General features: G+C 44.5%; 1 protein-coding gene across 1 annotated transcript in view; it reads right to left on the reverse strand.

The window, feature by feature from the left end:
- Positions 1-15635, reverse strand: part of LOC117518835 (BCL-6 corepressor-like) — a 133416-nt gene that overhangs the window by 58017 nt on the left and 59764 nt on the right. Inside the window, exons 5-6 of the mRNA XM_034180108.1 lie at positions 7605-8024; positions 4130-4342 (exon numbers count right to left, since the gene is read on the reverse strand). Of these exons, the coding sequence (XP_034035999.1) occupies positions 4130-4342; positions 7605-8024 (633 nt within the window). The remainder of the gene's footprint in view (positions 1-4129; positions 4343-7604; positions 8025-15635) is intronic.

Genomic DNA, 15635 nt, shown 5'->3' on the forward strand with positions numbered 1-15635 from the left:
TGTAGGACTGCTTTTTTGCATTTGCGCAATATCTCTAAAATTAGAAAGGTCTTGTCTCAGAGTAATGCTGAAAAGCTAATTCATGCATTTATTTCTTCTAGGCTGGACTATTGTAATTCATTATTATCAGGGTGTCCTAAAAGTTCCCTGAAAAGCCCTCAGTTAATTCAAAATGCTGCAGCTAGAGTACTGACAGGGACTAGAAGGAGAGAGCATATTTCACCCATATTGGCTTCTCTTCATTGGCTCCCTGTTAATTCCAGAATAGAATTTAAAATTCTTCTTCTTACTTATAAGGTTTTGAATAATCAGGTCCCATCTTATCTTAGGGACCTCATAGTACCATATCACCCCAATAGAGCGCTTCGCTCTCAGACTGCAGGCTTACTTGTAGTTCCTAGGGTTTGTAAGAGTAGAATGGGAGGCAGAGCCTTCAGCTTTCAGGCTCCTCTCCTGTGGAACCAGCTCCCAATTCGGATCAGGGAGACAGACACCCTCTCTACTTTTAAGATTAGGCTTAAAACCTTCCTTTTTGCTAAAACTTATAGTTAGGGCTGGATCAGGTGACCCTGAATAGGGGGTCATTTTGACCGTTGGGGTTTTTCTGTAATTATTGTATGGCTTTTGCCTTACAATATAAAGTGCCTTGGAGCAACTGTTTGTTGTGATTTGGCGCTATATAAATAAAATTGATTTGATTTGTTGAGCGGTGTCGGGCGGTGGAAGGAGTACTTCCAGGATCTCCTCAATCCCATTGTCACGTCGTCCGAAGAGGAAGCAGAGACTGGGGACTCAGAGGCGGACTCATCCATTACCCAGGCCGAAGTCACCGAGGTGGTTAGAAAGCTCCTCGGTGGCAAGGCTCCTGGGGTGGATGAAATCCATCCTGAGTACCTTAAGTCTCTGGATGTTGTGGGACTGTCTTGGCTGACACGCCTCTGCAACATCGCTTGGCGATCGGGGACAGTGCCTCTGGATTGGCAGACCGGGGTGGTGGTCCCTCTGTTTAAGAAGGGGGACCAGAGGGTGTGTTCCAACTATAGGGGGATCACACTCCTCAGTCTCCCCGGTAAGGTCTATTCCAGAGTACTGGAGAGGAGAATTCGACCCATGGTCGAACCTCGGATTCAGGAGGAGCAGTGTGGTTTTCGTCCTGGTCGCGGCACACTGGACCAGCTGTACACGCTCCATCGGCTGCTCGAGGGTTCATGGGAGTTCGCCCAACCAGTCCACATGTGTTTTGTGGATCTGGAGAAGGCGTTCGACTGTGTCCCTCAGGGCACCCTGTGGGGAGTGTTCCGGGAGTACCGGGTCCTTTGCTAAGGGCTATCCGGTCCCTGTACGACAGCAGCAGGAGCTTGGTTCGCATTGCCGGTAGTAAGTCAAACCTGTTTCCAGTGCACGTCGGCCTCCGCCAGGGCTGCCCTTTGTCACCGGTTGTGTTCATTATTTTATGGACAGAATTTCTAGGCGCAGCCAGGGTGTAGAGGGGTCTGGTTTGGGAACCACAGAATCTCGTCTCTGCTGTTTGCGGACAATGTGGTTCTGTTGGCTTCGTCAAATCAGGACCTTCAGCGTGCACTGGGGCGGTTTGCAGCCAAGTGTGAAGCGTCCGGGATGAAAATCAGCACCTCCAAATCCAAGGCCATGGTTCTCGACCGGAAAAAGGTGCTTTGCCCTCTTCAGGTCGGTGAAGTGTCCTTGCCTCAAGTGGAGGAGTTTAAGTATCTCGGGGTCTTGTTCACGAGTGAGGGACAGATGGAGCGTGAGATTGATCAACGGATCGGTGCAGCATCTGCAGTGATGCGGTCGCTGTATCGAACCGTCATGGTGAAGAGAGAGCTGAGTAGGGGGGCAAAGCTCTCGATTTACCGATCGATCTACGTTCCGATCCTCACCTATGGTCATGAGATTTGGCTCATGATCGAAAGAACGAGATCGCGAGTACAAGCGGCCAAGATGAGTTTCCTCCGCAGGGTGGCTGGGCGCTCCATTAGAGATACGGTGAGGAGCTCGGCCACTCAGGAGGAGCTCGGAGTCGAGCCGCTGCTCCTCCACGTCGAAAGGAGTCAGTTGAGGTGACTCGGGCATCTTTTCCGGATGCCCCCTGGACGCCTCGCTGGAGAGGTGTTCCGGGCACGTCCCACTGGGAGGAGGCCCCGGGGAAGACCCAGGACACGCTTGAGGGACTACATCTCTCGGCTGGCTTGGGAACGCCTTGGGGTTCCCGCGGAGGAGCTGGGGTTGGTGTGTGTGGATAGGGAGGTCTGGGCAGCTTTGCTTGAGCTGCTGCCCCCGCGACCCGACTCCGAATAAAGCGGAAGAAAATGGATGGATGGATGGATGATTTGTTGAGGGTGCAATAATAAAGGATAGGCCACAGGTTTCTGTTAAAAGATGCAAAAAATTCTGACATTTTTACACCAAACATCCAGGAGGTGTCACTGGAACATTGTAAAGGACACGGAAGTGATTTTATTCAAACTACTTTGTGGAATATTTGGAACAAATTTCTCCTTGACGTTGAGGAAATGTAGATGAGCTTCATGACATTTTGCATATGTGTGTGTGCACACCTGCGTGTGTGTGCGTGTCACTGTAAATCAATAAAGGTTGAGGAATAAAAAGACTTGGCTACATGCTTATTGTAACCAGTCAACCACTTTTACGTCTGCAGACAAACAGACGGCTAATCACTGAACCTGCTAGTAGGTTAGAAATAATAGGTAAGAAACAAATGGGGTGATTACACTGCCCCCTTCTGGTGGTCTGTGAGCCTCTGGTAATAACACTTCAAAAACTAATGTGCCAGAGTGTCGGCTCCCACCTCAACACGTGGCGTGCGTGTGTTGCGTGCGCACCTCCACTCCCCCCAGAACACATGTGGTGTACATGTGTTTCATGCACCTCCGGCTCCCCCCCCCCCCCCCCCACAACACATGTGGCGTGCATGTGTTTTGCATGCCTTCCACTCCCCCCGACCCCCCCAACAACACATGTGGCATACGTGTGTTTTGCGCACACTTGCGTGAAATGCTGATATGCATGTACAGATGGGGAGCCACGTCTGACCGCACACAGCACAGCGAGGCGCCTCCCAGGTGATCGCCGGACAGAGACTCACTGGCAGCTGGATATGACGTCTCAGTGCACATGACGTGTCACATTAAAACACAGAGACCACAGCCAGGACCGATATATAAACAAGTACTACAATAACTACATACACAATTACATGCCAAAATAACTAAAAAAAAAAAACATGATCACATAACACAGAAACGTAGAGTGACACTTTTGTGTGTGCGCTGAACAGACAAGGGTGGGCGTGGCCCCAAACAGCAGCAGCTGTTGGGATCTCTGGACCTGGACCTCACAGCTGTAGAACACGTACCATGTTTTGAAGGACATGACCTTACAACTGTCCACCGTGACGCGTGTGTGTCTGCTTGCTATCGTCACGTGGAAATACATAAAATATATGTTGCTTTTGCGATGGGGTGGAGCGCACACAGCACACACATTGTCAGTCAGTCCCAGGTGAAACAGACCGTCAGATCATGTGGACACGCAGCAGGCGATCTGATGTCACGTCTGTCTGACAGGACACGTGTGTCCTTTGAGCAGCGCGGCACAGGACAGACACCGTGTCATGTGGAACAGAGCTCAAGTGGGTGACGTGACACTCAGATCGTCTTTTCTCCACAGCAGCAGTGTGATGTGATGCAACACGTTCCAGCTGCTCGCACTGTGTTCGTGCACGCGCGTGCACAAAACCGTCGCAGTAGGATTGTTCACACCTGCATGACCGTGTGTCCCTCCCGATGTTTTCGTGGTTCGCTCATTCGGGCTGTTTCACTGTGATTTGTCCTGTTTTCTACTTATTCGTGCTGTGTGTGAAGGGGCCCTAATGATGCAACTGAAACTTTCCCTTTACATGTTTAGGAATATGTGCCAGAATGTTTAGATTCTATTTTTGCAGCTATTGGATTCGGACCATAGTTCCCAACTGTGGGCCAGGACCCCACAAGGGGTCATAAGATGAACCGAATCTTCGGGTAGATATGTCTCTGTCAGTAGAAAAGCCATCACAAACAATATTTTTAGTACTTTTTAAAACTGTCTGTACCTCTCGTAAGCGCGGGCTCACACCATCCTCCATTGACCTCTGACCTTGCCCTGACGTCCTGCGTTCCCATTTGGAACTTTTTGTCAACCTCTGCTGACCTCTGGCCGCAGGGCAGCCATTGGTTGATCTCCCCGGGGAGGCGGGGCTTGTTGAGTCGGAGGCCGTTTAGCTCAATACAGACTTTCAGTTTCTTCACATCTTCCAGGTTTGAATCTGAAAGAAACAACAGATGTGGTTAAACTGTATCCTATAAAAAACAAAATTACCAAAGATGAGCACATGAATGAATGAATGAATGAATGAATGAATCCCAGCCAGTAAAGGATCAGGAAAAAATTAAAATGATCATACAGGGATTGATATTCACGCAATTCCGACTGTTCAGGACAAGTGCAAAAGCAGCAACAGAAGAACTGTTAGACTGCCTGAATCAGAATTCCGTTTAATGTTGTTAAATTCTCTTCATCGCTAAGATGGAATAGTACAGTCAGCAGTACAGTTGGTGCGATTGTATTTCTAATATTATTCTTAAGGAAAGAACACAGTCACGTACTTAAAGCTGACATTACTCATAGGATCTCTCGATAGGCAGAATTTGATGGTGAGATGAAGCCTTTGTGAGTGTCGAGGCTAAATGCTTCACGAGCCCATTACTTCTACAAAAGCTTCATTACATGATGTCTTACTAAATAGCTGTTTAGATACTCTGAATACTCTACTATTAAAAGCTGGAGGCTACAAAGCACAATTTCTGTGGACATGCAAAGGCCAACAATAACATAGAAAATACAACCCCAATTCCAATGAAGTTGGGACGTTGTGGAAAATGTAAATAAAAACAGAATACAATGATTTGCAAATCCTCTTCAACCTATATTCAATTGAATATACCACAAAGACAAGATATTTAATGTTCAAACTGACAGATGTCTTTGTTCTTGTGCAAATATTTGCTCATTTTGAAATGGATGCCTGCAACATGTTTCAAAGAACACCTGTTTCGAAAATTCCACAGGTGAACAGGTTAATTGGAAACAGGTGAGTGTCATGATTGGGTATAAAAGGAGCATCCCCAAAAGGCTCAGCCGTTCACAAGAAAAGATGGGGTGAGGATCACCACTTTGAGTGTTTAAGAACAATGTTTCTCAACGTTCAATTGCAAGGAATTCAGGGATTCCATCATCTACAGTCCATAATATAATCAGAAGATTCAGAGAATCTGGAGAACTTTCTACACATAAGCGGCAAGGCCGAAAACCAACACTGAATGCCCATGACCTTCGATCCCTCAGACAGCACTGCATTAAAAACCGACATTATTGTGTAAAGGATCTTACGGCGTGGGCTCAGAAACACTTCAGAAAACCATTGTCAGTTAACACAGTTTGTTGCTACATCTACAAGTGCAAGTTAAAACTCTACCATGCAAAGTGAAAGTCATACAACAACAACATCCAGAAACGCCGCCGCCTTCTCTGGGCTCGAGCTCATTTGAAATGGACAGATACAAAGTGGAAAAGTGTGCTGTGGTCTGATGAGTCCACATTTCAAATTGTTTTTGGAAATCATGGACGTCGTGTCCTCTGGACAAAAGAGGAAAAAGACCATCCCGACTGTTACCAGCGCAAAGTTCAAAAGCCAGCATCTGTGATGGTATGGGGGTGTGTTAGTGCCCATGGCATGGGCAACTTACACATCTGTGATGGCACCATCAATGCTGAAAGGTACATCCAGGTTTTGGAGCAAGCAACAGCAGCAACACATGCTGCCATCCAAGCAACGTCTTTTTCAGGGACGTCCCTGTTATTTCAACAAGACAATGCCAAGCCACATTCTGCACGTGTTACAACAGCGTGGCTTCGTAGTAAAAGAGTGCGGGTACTAGACTGGCCTGCCTGCAGTCCAGACCTGTCACCCATTGAAAATGTGTGGCGCATTATGAAGCACAAAATACAACGAAGACCCCGGACTGTTGAACAACTGAAGTCATACATCAAGCAAGAATGGGAAAGAATTCCACCTACAAAGCTTCAACAATTAGTGTCCTCAGTTCCCAAACGCTTATTGAGTGTTGTTAGAAGGAAAGGTGATGTAACACAGTGGTAAACATACCACTGTCCCAGCGTTTTTGAAACATGTTGCAGGCATCCATTTCAAAATGAGCGAATATTTGCACAAAAACAATAAAGTTTATCAGTTTGAACATTAAATATCTTGTCGTTGTGTATTCAATTGAATATAGGAGTATAGGAATATAGGAATATAAGAGGATTTGAAAATCATTGTATTCTGTTTTTATTTACATTTTACACAACATCCCAACTTCATTGGAATTGAGGTTGTACTAAAAAACACATAACATTTAAAAAAGAAAACACACACAAGACGAGCTGTGCTGGTGGTTGTAAATGCTCATTTTGTCTAGGCCCTTGACTCCAGGGCACTAAAATGGCGAGTGCTGATCCTGCAACGTGATTTCATAAAGTCGTAATGAGGCAGACCCAGATCACTGTCCTACGACAAAACTACATTTCTTCTCAACAGTGGTGTAACAGATCATAGCTGACCCATACGCTGTATGCAGCTACCTCCCCCCCCCCCCGAACACACACACACACACACACACACACACACACACACACACACACACACACACACACAGTTTGACATACACATTAACTGCAAAGTTTAATTAATAGTGTGAAATCTAGATTTATTTTCAGGGTGTCTTGTTTTACAAGTAATAATTGTGTAAATCTTGAAGCGACGTTGTAGTGAAATCAAAGCAGTTGTGTTTTCGTGTGAATGGAGCATGTTAAAAGCAGATCGCCTCTGCCGCTTTGTCTTTCACTCGAGCTATCCTGGTGCAGTCTTGACAAACAGTACGTTGGGGTCCAAACACAGAAAGAATTATTGCAAGATAGGAGTTAAGGATGGAGCGTGTGAGCTAAGTGTGGGTGGGGCCATGTTGGCTAAGAGTCCAATGGGCTGTAGAAAAGAAAAAAAAAAAAACAGCTTTTCGTGACTTCTTCCTCGTGGTGTGGCTGCTGTGAGGACTCTGTGTGGCCAGACTGGATTAATCACAGAAGGTGTGGCGAGTTGTGCCTGGCACTTCAATACTGAGCAAGAACGTGCTCTATTTTATTTTAAAAGAGTACTTAATCTCTGACAGTGTGTTTTTACTCAGGATCATGGCCAAAAGCTCAGTGTTTTCATCATTCTTCAAGTTCTTGAATTAATAGAAAGCAAAGTTATATATTTGTCTCCTATTTTTTTGTGCTGACCTGAAAAATGATCCAATCTATAACATAAATCTGTGATACGATCTGAACTGTGGGTTTTGTGATCTGCAGCAGCCCCACTCACCACTAAATGTTGTGTAAATCTGTCCCACACACAGAGTGATGATCTCATAACCCTCTGCCAATGGCATTTCAGTAAATACGTTCCGTGGTCACATTGATGAAGTTCTTACCGCAGCTTAGTTTGGCTTTCTTCCCCATCCTGTCCTCTTCCTCCCTCTCTTCGTCCCTGTCTTTGTTCTTTCCTCTCTTTAGCCGGCTGCTCGTGATGCTGCTCTGGTGGAAAGGCTCCAGGCTGAAAATACGCCTCCGGTTTATCAGCACGTTGGGATTCGAGCTGCTGAGTGCTGAAGCAGAGACCAACGTGGAGACGTTTCCCTGAAACAGGCTTCTGGCTGCAGGAAGAAACCTTTGTTGTTGTTCTTGATGTGCAACCAAACTCTTTTCTTCTTTCTTTTTCTCTGGAGCAACTTCACCTTCTTTGTTCTTCTCCTCCACCGTTAAGTGCTTCTCCTGCAGGCCGGGGAGCTTGTCCGAGTTCAGGTATAGTGGAAGGAAAGGGAGGCGGCTGTGAGGGCAAGATGGATGTAAACCTGTCGGGATGAAAACAAGGCTTTAAACTGCTTCAAGGAACAAAACACACACACACCCATATATATATATATATATATACTCAACAAAAATATAAACGCAACACTTTTGGTTTTGCTCCCATTTTGTATGAGATGAACTCAAAGATCTAAAACTTTTTCCACATACACAATATCACCATTTCCCTCAAATATTGTTCACAAACCAGTCTAAATCTGTGATAGTGAGCACTTCTCCTTTGCTGAGATAATCCATCCCACCTCACAGGTGTGCCATATCAAGATGCTGATTAGACTGTCCACATTAAAAGGCCACTCTGAAAGGTGTAGTTTTGTTTTACTGGGGGGGGATATCAGTCAGTATCTGGTGTGACCACCATTTGCCTCATGCAGTGCAACACATCTCCTTTGCATAGAGTTGATCAGGTTGTCAATTGTGGCCTATGGAATGTTGGTCCACTCCTCTTCAATGGCTGTGTGAAGTTGCTGGATATTGGCAGGAACTGGTACGCGCTGTCGTATACGCCGATCCAGAGCATCCCAAACATGCTCAAGTGGCCTTTTATTGTGGGCAGTCTAAGGCACACCTGTGCACTAATCATGGTGTCTAATCAGCATCTTGGTATGGCACACCTGTGAGGTGGGATGGATTATCTCAGCAAAGGAGAAGTGCTCACTATCACAGATTTAGACTGGTTTGTGAACAATATTTGAGAGAAATGGTGATATTGTGTATGTGGAAAAAGTTTTAGATCTTTGAGTTCATCTCATACAAAATGGGAGCAAAACCAAAAGTGTTGCGTTTATATTTTTGTTGAGTGTATATACATACATTTCAATAAAATTTAGTTACTCCATCCAAAATATTAATTTCTCCTGGTTTTGTTGAACTCTTCACCTGCGTAACGCTCAATGAGTCACAGTATTCTTTTCTCCTAGTTTTATTGAACTCATCCTTGAACACCTGCCTCCCATCTGTAATCAGCTCCTCTGCCTGGAGTCTGTGTCTTTGCCTGCTGTTAGCGTGTCTGCCTCAGTTTTCCTTGTAAGTCTTGTTTTAGTTCTCATTTAATTATAGCAGAGGTGCAGCGTCGAGCTGCCATATTCAGGGACAGGAAAGTCTCTCTGTTAAAGTTGTAGACTTTGTTTTTTTTTTTTTTTTGAGATTCAAGTGATAAAAACAATCTTCTGCATTACTTCTTCTGCTCCAGTTTTCATATGAAGGCTTCACAAGCTTATATCACCAGTCAAAATTTGATTTAAAAATTCACCTTTTCTGGAAGCAATGTAGGACTTTGACCCACGTGAGCTAAAATACAGCAACAAGATGCGTAAATTCTGGAAGATGTTTCCCAGCATGCCAATCAAGGGTCACACAGCATTGCTACGTTACATGTGCTAGTGTTACCGTCACAGAGCTGAATAAAGGTGGAAAACCTTCAAGTGTGAGTCAGAGTGCCAAATAAAAACAGAACCTAATGGAAAGAGACCGTGTTGGACACAGCTAATAAACAAAGTCCACCCGAGATCCTGTTGGGAATGACGACGGATAAAATCTGGACATATATGAAAGTTTTTCTGGATATCTGATGAACGGGTAAGACAACACTTGCACAGGTCGGCTGTGTGGCAACAATAACGTTGGTTACAGTCACATAAGTACTTTCCAGGTTCCCAGTTTACACTCAATGCAGCATGAACTTTGAGCTTTTCTCATGCACTAATACCTTCGTATTATCTGTAAGATTACGTGGCACAAACTCATGAGATTTGCTGTGGAAGCCCCTCAAAATAAACACATTCCTGGCAATACAACAAGCCGTATTTTTATGATTGTTACAGAACTGAAGGTAAAACTAAGTTCTTTCAGTTTCTTCCTTTTCCCACTTGGGGTCGCCACAACAGATCCATTAAGTTTTTTGCCAGATGCCCTTCCTGACGTAACTCCACATCACATGGAGAATGGGCAGGGGTGGTCTTGAACCAAAAACCTTCTGCCGTGAAAACAAGCGCACTAAGCATCTTTTGCTGCCGATACGGTACCGTACGCAAACTGCTAATTGCTATCAGTACAACACCCATTGTTATTTAAACTACTTAACGTCATAGTTCATGCACAACCCTAACCTGAAGATTTGAGCTGGAAATTGTCAACTGACTCCTGTACAACTTCAACGCCATGATGCCCCTATTTATCTTGTGATGATCACACGAGATAAACTGTAAGCCACAAGAGTAGCTTTGTGAAGAAGACATCGGGTAGCGAATCAACGGCCACGTCATTTTTAAATAGGGGGAGGTGAAGGTCTAGTGGTTAAGCATTGGGCTTGAGACCAGAGGATCCTTGGTTCAAATCCCAGCCTGACAGGAAAATCACTAAGGGCCCTTGGGCAAGGTCCTTAATCCCCTAGTTGCTCCCGGTGTGTAGTGAGCGCCTTGTACGGCAGCACCCTGACATCGGGGTGCATGTGAGGCATTATTGTAAAGCGCTTTGAGCATCTGATGCAGATGGAAAAGCACTATATAAATGCAGTCCATTTACCATAAATATCCAAATTCTGATTTCATCTTCTTAAATGTAAATATTTTCTGGTTTCTTTACTGCCTTCAGATGGTAAACTTAGTGGAGTAGAGGTTAGTTCTCGACCTCCTCCACTGGTATTTATCACAAATATTATTCACGATAGCGAGCAGTAGAGACTTTCCAGAAATTGCTGCTCTCCCCAAGAAACCACATTCCGAGGTTATAAAGTCCACTGACCAATAAGGCGGTCGGACTGGACTCTGCAAACATCTGGAGATGGCGCTGAGTTGCTTGAGGGCTCCAAACGGCGGGTCTTTCTCAGGGCTTAATTTGAGGGGGAGCAAGCCGGAGCGCGCTCCAGAACCTCAGACGTTGGCTCCACCAGCTATTTATACTGGATCCCTGATCCGCCACCTCTCTTGACTAACAAAATATAACAAAAAAATCACAGCGATTGCTCTCACTGCCAATCACACCGCCGTCCTCCTGTCTGCTGTGCGGAATTGCACCAAATCTGGCAACAGGTCCAGAGGCTATGCTCGCTGTTTTGATGCAGCTGCTGACAGTAGCCACAGAGCTCCGTGGCCACCGAGAGAGGACTTGGATTCTTTGCGGGTCCCGCATCCGTACCCCCGGAGGCAGTGAGTGAAGGGAGAGTACGCGCATTGTGTTCTGCATGTGTCTGTTTATAATCTTCTCTCACAAAAGAAAAAATAGAGTGTTTACACAAGAGAGAAAAGTGAGAAAATGTTAATGCCTGTTTGAGAAAAGTGTGTAGTGAGGGGTTTTACAGCCTTAAAACATCTATAATATCGCTACTTCGCGGATTTTGTACCGCGTTCACACCGGGCGCGATCAGATGCTACAAATTCGCGGGGGTCGCGTGGCGACGGATGCGCCTCCTTCGCCCAGTGTGTCGCTCTGCTTGGGTGGACTTTCGCTGCGAAAATTCGCCCCGGTGCATCATCAAATAGGAGGAACTTCCATTCCGCGCGGCGTCAAGTCATCATGACGGACCTTTCACACGGAGCGAGTTGTTGTGAAAAGCTCCCAATACAGAGAGTATCATTATTTGCTGCAGGAGCTGCGTCTGGATGACGGCCGCTTTCAGCGGTCCTTCCGCCTCTGCGGGACCCAGTTTGAGGACCAACTGTCCCGTTCACGCGTGCACATGTAAACAATTAAAAAAAAAAAAAAAAAGAAACTCCGCTGCTTGCTGCAGCTCGCTCCTCCCCCCAAAAACTGTCATAATTGTCTTTAGAAACCATTTGTTTTATTATACATCTGTGTAGTTAATTAATAAAATATTCTCCACACAGACGATTCACTCACGCGCGGTAAAGAAAAAAAAAAGAAAGAATGAAACTCCGCTGCTTGCTGTGAGGCTGCTCCTCGCTCTTTCCCAAAAAAAAAAACTCTGTCATAATTGTCTTTCGAAACCAGTCACCATTTGCTTTATTATACATCTGTGTAGTTAATAAGTAAAATAATCTCCATGGATGATTCCCTCGCGCGCGCACGTAAAAAAAAGAAAAAGAAACTCCACTCCCCCTGCTGTGGTGCTGCTGCTCGCTCCAAAAACTGTCATGATTGTGAAATAAAGGACAAAAGAGACATACGTCCTGCTCACAGGCTGCTAACAGAGACAGGACATGTTCACATCCTCAGTCAAACTCCAGACATCTCCACGTCACTACATATTCAGTCCCTGATTGGTCATCGCGGCGCGACGAGACGAAAAAGTTCAGATTTTTCAACTTGGGGAGGAGGGCAACACGACGCGACGCAATATCGCGCCACAAATGCGCAAAATGCTCAAAATTGCTTCACTCGCATCACGCTGCGCGGTTTGGCGCCAAAACGCGTCCTTACATAGGGATTACATGGCAACCTGTGGCTGCAGTTGCTCGCGTCGCGCCCGGTGTGAACGCAAGGAACATAACTCCCGTGATAAACGAGGGACCACTGTACATCATTAAACAGGAATTTGTACTCTATCCGGATTTGGTGTGACTAGTGTTATTAATGCCCAGTTTATTTTCGGTGTGGCGCAAAGCGTTGTTCACAAGCCCCCCCGCCCCCTTCTTTTTTTTTTCTGCATGCGCTCTGGGACCTCCCACTTTACAAATTAAGCACTGGTCTTTCTCCTTGAAGCAGCTGGGAGGAGGGACGGATGGGGAGAAGTGGTCAAAGAAGGAAGAATTGTTTTTGGTTCCGAGATGCTGGTACATGTATCGTTTATAGCACCCTCAACGTGGGCTACGTCTGTGCTAAACAATCAGGCTATAACTATCTTGTAAAACAGTAACAGGAGTGATTATACACCTTTGTATTAAAAACTATGCTGATAATTTTTTAAAATGTAGCTTGCCCGCATTATTTTGAATGTACCATGAATTTTTGTAAATACTGCATTGCCTGCCCCGTTGATTTTTTTTTTTTTTTCAAACATTGCAATGGATTGTTATTAATGTTTTCGTATGGCTCGGGTTTTTAAAAGTTAAATTATCCTTCAGTCTGAACCTTTTTCCAGGCTTCACGCATTTTGACCATAAAATCCAAGATTTGAAATAAATCTGTGCTGATAGAAAAACAAAACGCTGCTGGAAAAAAATAAGCACAGTCTGCTGTCTTAAGTTAAACTGGAGTAAGACGTGCTGTACAGCTGTATGCATTCAAACCGTCGAACGTCATGTCACACTTCCTGTGACCTTTGACCTTGAACGTGCACTCGCACACGCTGGGTTAGGCCCTCTCATTAAAGGAAATCAATTCTCAACACTGACTCAGATTTCACACGGATGCTTTCAACTCGCTGGAGCGTCAAAACTGTCCGCCGTAGATCAAAGACATTCCTCCTTTTGCATGCGCGCCATCTCTCTTTCATCTCCCTCGCCATTTTTTATTATTCACATTTGCTCTTGTTTTTCTGCTGTTCTTTCTTTCCACAGTCACCCGTCATCCTACCCCCCTCCATTGATTTAATTTTTTTTCAGACAATATCCACTTTAACACAATCCTCCCATTTTTTACGTCTCTCGTCTATGTCCGCGCCTGATCACCTGACGCTTGATACGTTCCATGCATCTGCTTATTACATACATCTTATGACATTGGGGAATCATCACTTAACATGCATAATACAGCTCCGGCAGCCAGACAACCTGCTGACCGCCAAGCATTTAACTTGCAAGATGATGGATAATAACGGGTTTTAAAAAATGGTCACGGCCACATTATACAAATTAATTTCCCAAAATGGCAATGAAGATATAAAACTATTAGAATTTGAGAAGTAAAAAATATATGGAAGAAGGTCGCTGAAACCTTGGAGGAAGCCTACACCAAGCCTGGTCTTCAATTCAACCTGGATAGGACACAAGTCCTGTATCAGCCTCCATCCAATACGGTAAATCCAAAGCTCCCTGTTGTTAAACTGCACAGACGGGTCCTGGAGAACATGATCCACTTTCCATACCTGGACAACCATGTGTCATCAAACTGCGACATCGATGACAAGATTCAACACTGACTCAAGTGTGCAGGAACTACCTTTGGCCGGCTTCAATCCTCGTAGTTGTTGTCATACCAACCCTGCTGTATGGACCTGAAACCTGGACGGACTACCACTGCTACCTGAAAACCCTCAAACAATTCCACCAACACTGCCTGAGGAATATCTGTTGGATCATGTGGGAAGGCTACCATTCCAACTATAGCATCCTGGCAGAAGCCAAGCTCCAGAGCATAGTGTGTGTCATCAAGACCTATCTTCAATGGGCGGATCACATTGTTAGGACGGATGACAGCCAACTTCCCAAGCAGATCTTCTATCTCAGATGAGTGAAGGAAAACAGTCCAGAGTTGAGCAGAAGAAAGGCTACAAGGACCTCCTGAAGCACAACTTCAAGAGCTGCTCCATAGACTGAAAGACCTGGGAAAAACCAGTAAGGGACCAAGCCAGCTGGCGAGCAATGATCCATATGAGAGCGGAAGTCTTCAATAAACTGTGGATGAACAACACAAGAGAAGATGAAAAAGAAGGACAGAACGTAAGATCCCGATTGGCAGAATGTTTCCGCAGCAACCAGGCTTGTGCAAAATTCCCAAATTCCAATTCAATTCCATGAATTTGAATTGAGGTTGCAAACAGGAAGTAGAATTGAAAGTCCATGAAATTCCATCTGATGATTTTGGTGTATTCCAGAATCATGCTTTACAATATATTCCATATGTGACTTTTACATATTTCATACAAACAATATTACTATGTACTTCATGCACACATTATACTTTAATTACAACAAATGTTTCTCATTGACAGTTAAGAATAAAACATCATCTATTAAACAGATAATTTAATTTGATATATTATAACTATCAAATTATGGAAAATGCTGGAAATACACTTCATTTCCCAGAATCCTTTACTGTATTCAAGTATTCAAAATGGTTGCCAAGCCACTTCAGTACATTTGTTTGAAAGCCTCTCTGTTGACAAATTTGATGGTCAGAGCTAGTTCCCAGAAAAAAGTTTCAAAGTTTGTGATAAAAGCAACATGGAAAAGGATAATAGACCAAAAAAGCAAATCTGTACCAGATCATTTTGGTGAGACACCAGAAAACCACCGAGCTATCAGCAAGTACTGCAATACTCCGATCTGTGACTCCATCAAAGCAACTTCATATTTCAAGCGGCATCTACAAGTAAGTTAAGAGATTTGTTATTTCGCTTTTATTTTGATAGCCATGGCATTGGTATCAGTGTTGGGATCATAATTGAAAAACTAATGTATTAAAAATTATTCACTTCTTGAAACACGTACTGTAAATTATTTTATTAAGCATTAGGACCTCCTCTCTAGATAATCGCCACACGACTTAAACCCACACAAGCTTCTCACTTTCCTAAGTCCGAACCTTCTTACTGATCATTGGGATATGTTTGATTTCGAACCTTTTATTGATTCTGTAAAGCTCCTTTGTGACAGTCTCTGTTAAAAGCACAATATACATAAAACTTTATTGAATTTATGTTTATGACTCAAAAGTCTGCCACCATCAGGTGACATAAGGTGTAATGAACCAAC

This window comes from Thalassophryne amazonica, chromosome 1 (genome assembly GCF_902500255.1).
Source record: "Thalassophryne amazonica chromosome 1, fThaAma1.1, whole genome shotgun sequence".
Taxonomy (NCBI): Eukaryota; Metazoa; Chordata; class Actinopteri; order Batrachoidiformes; family Batrachoididae; genus Thalassophryne; species Thalassophryne amazonica.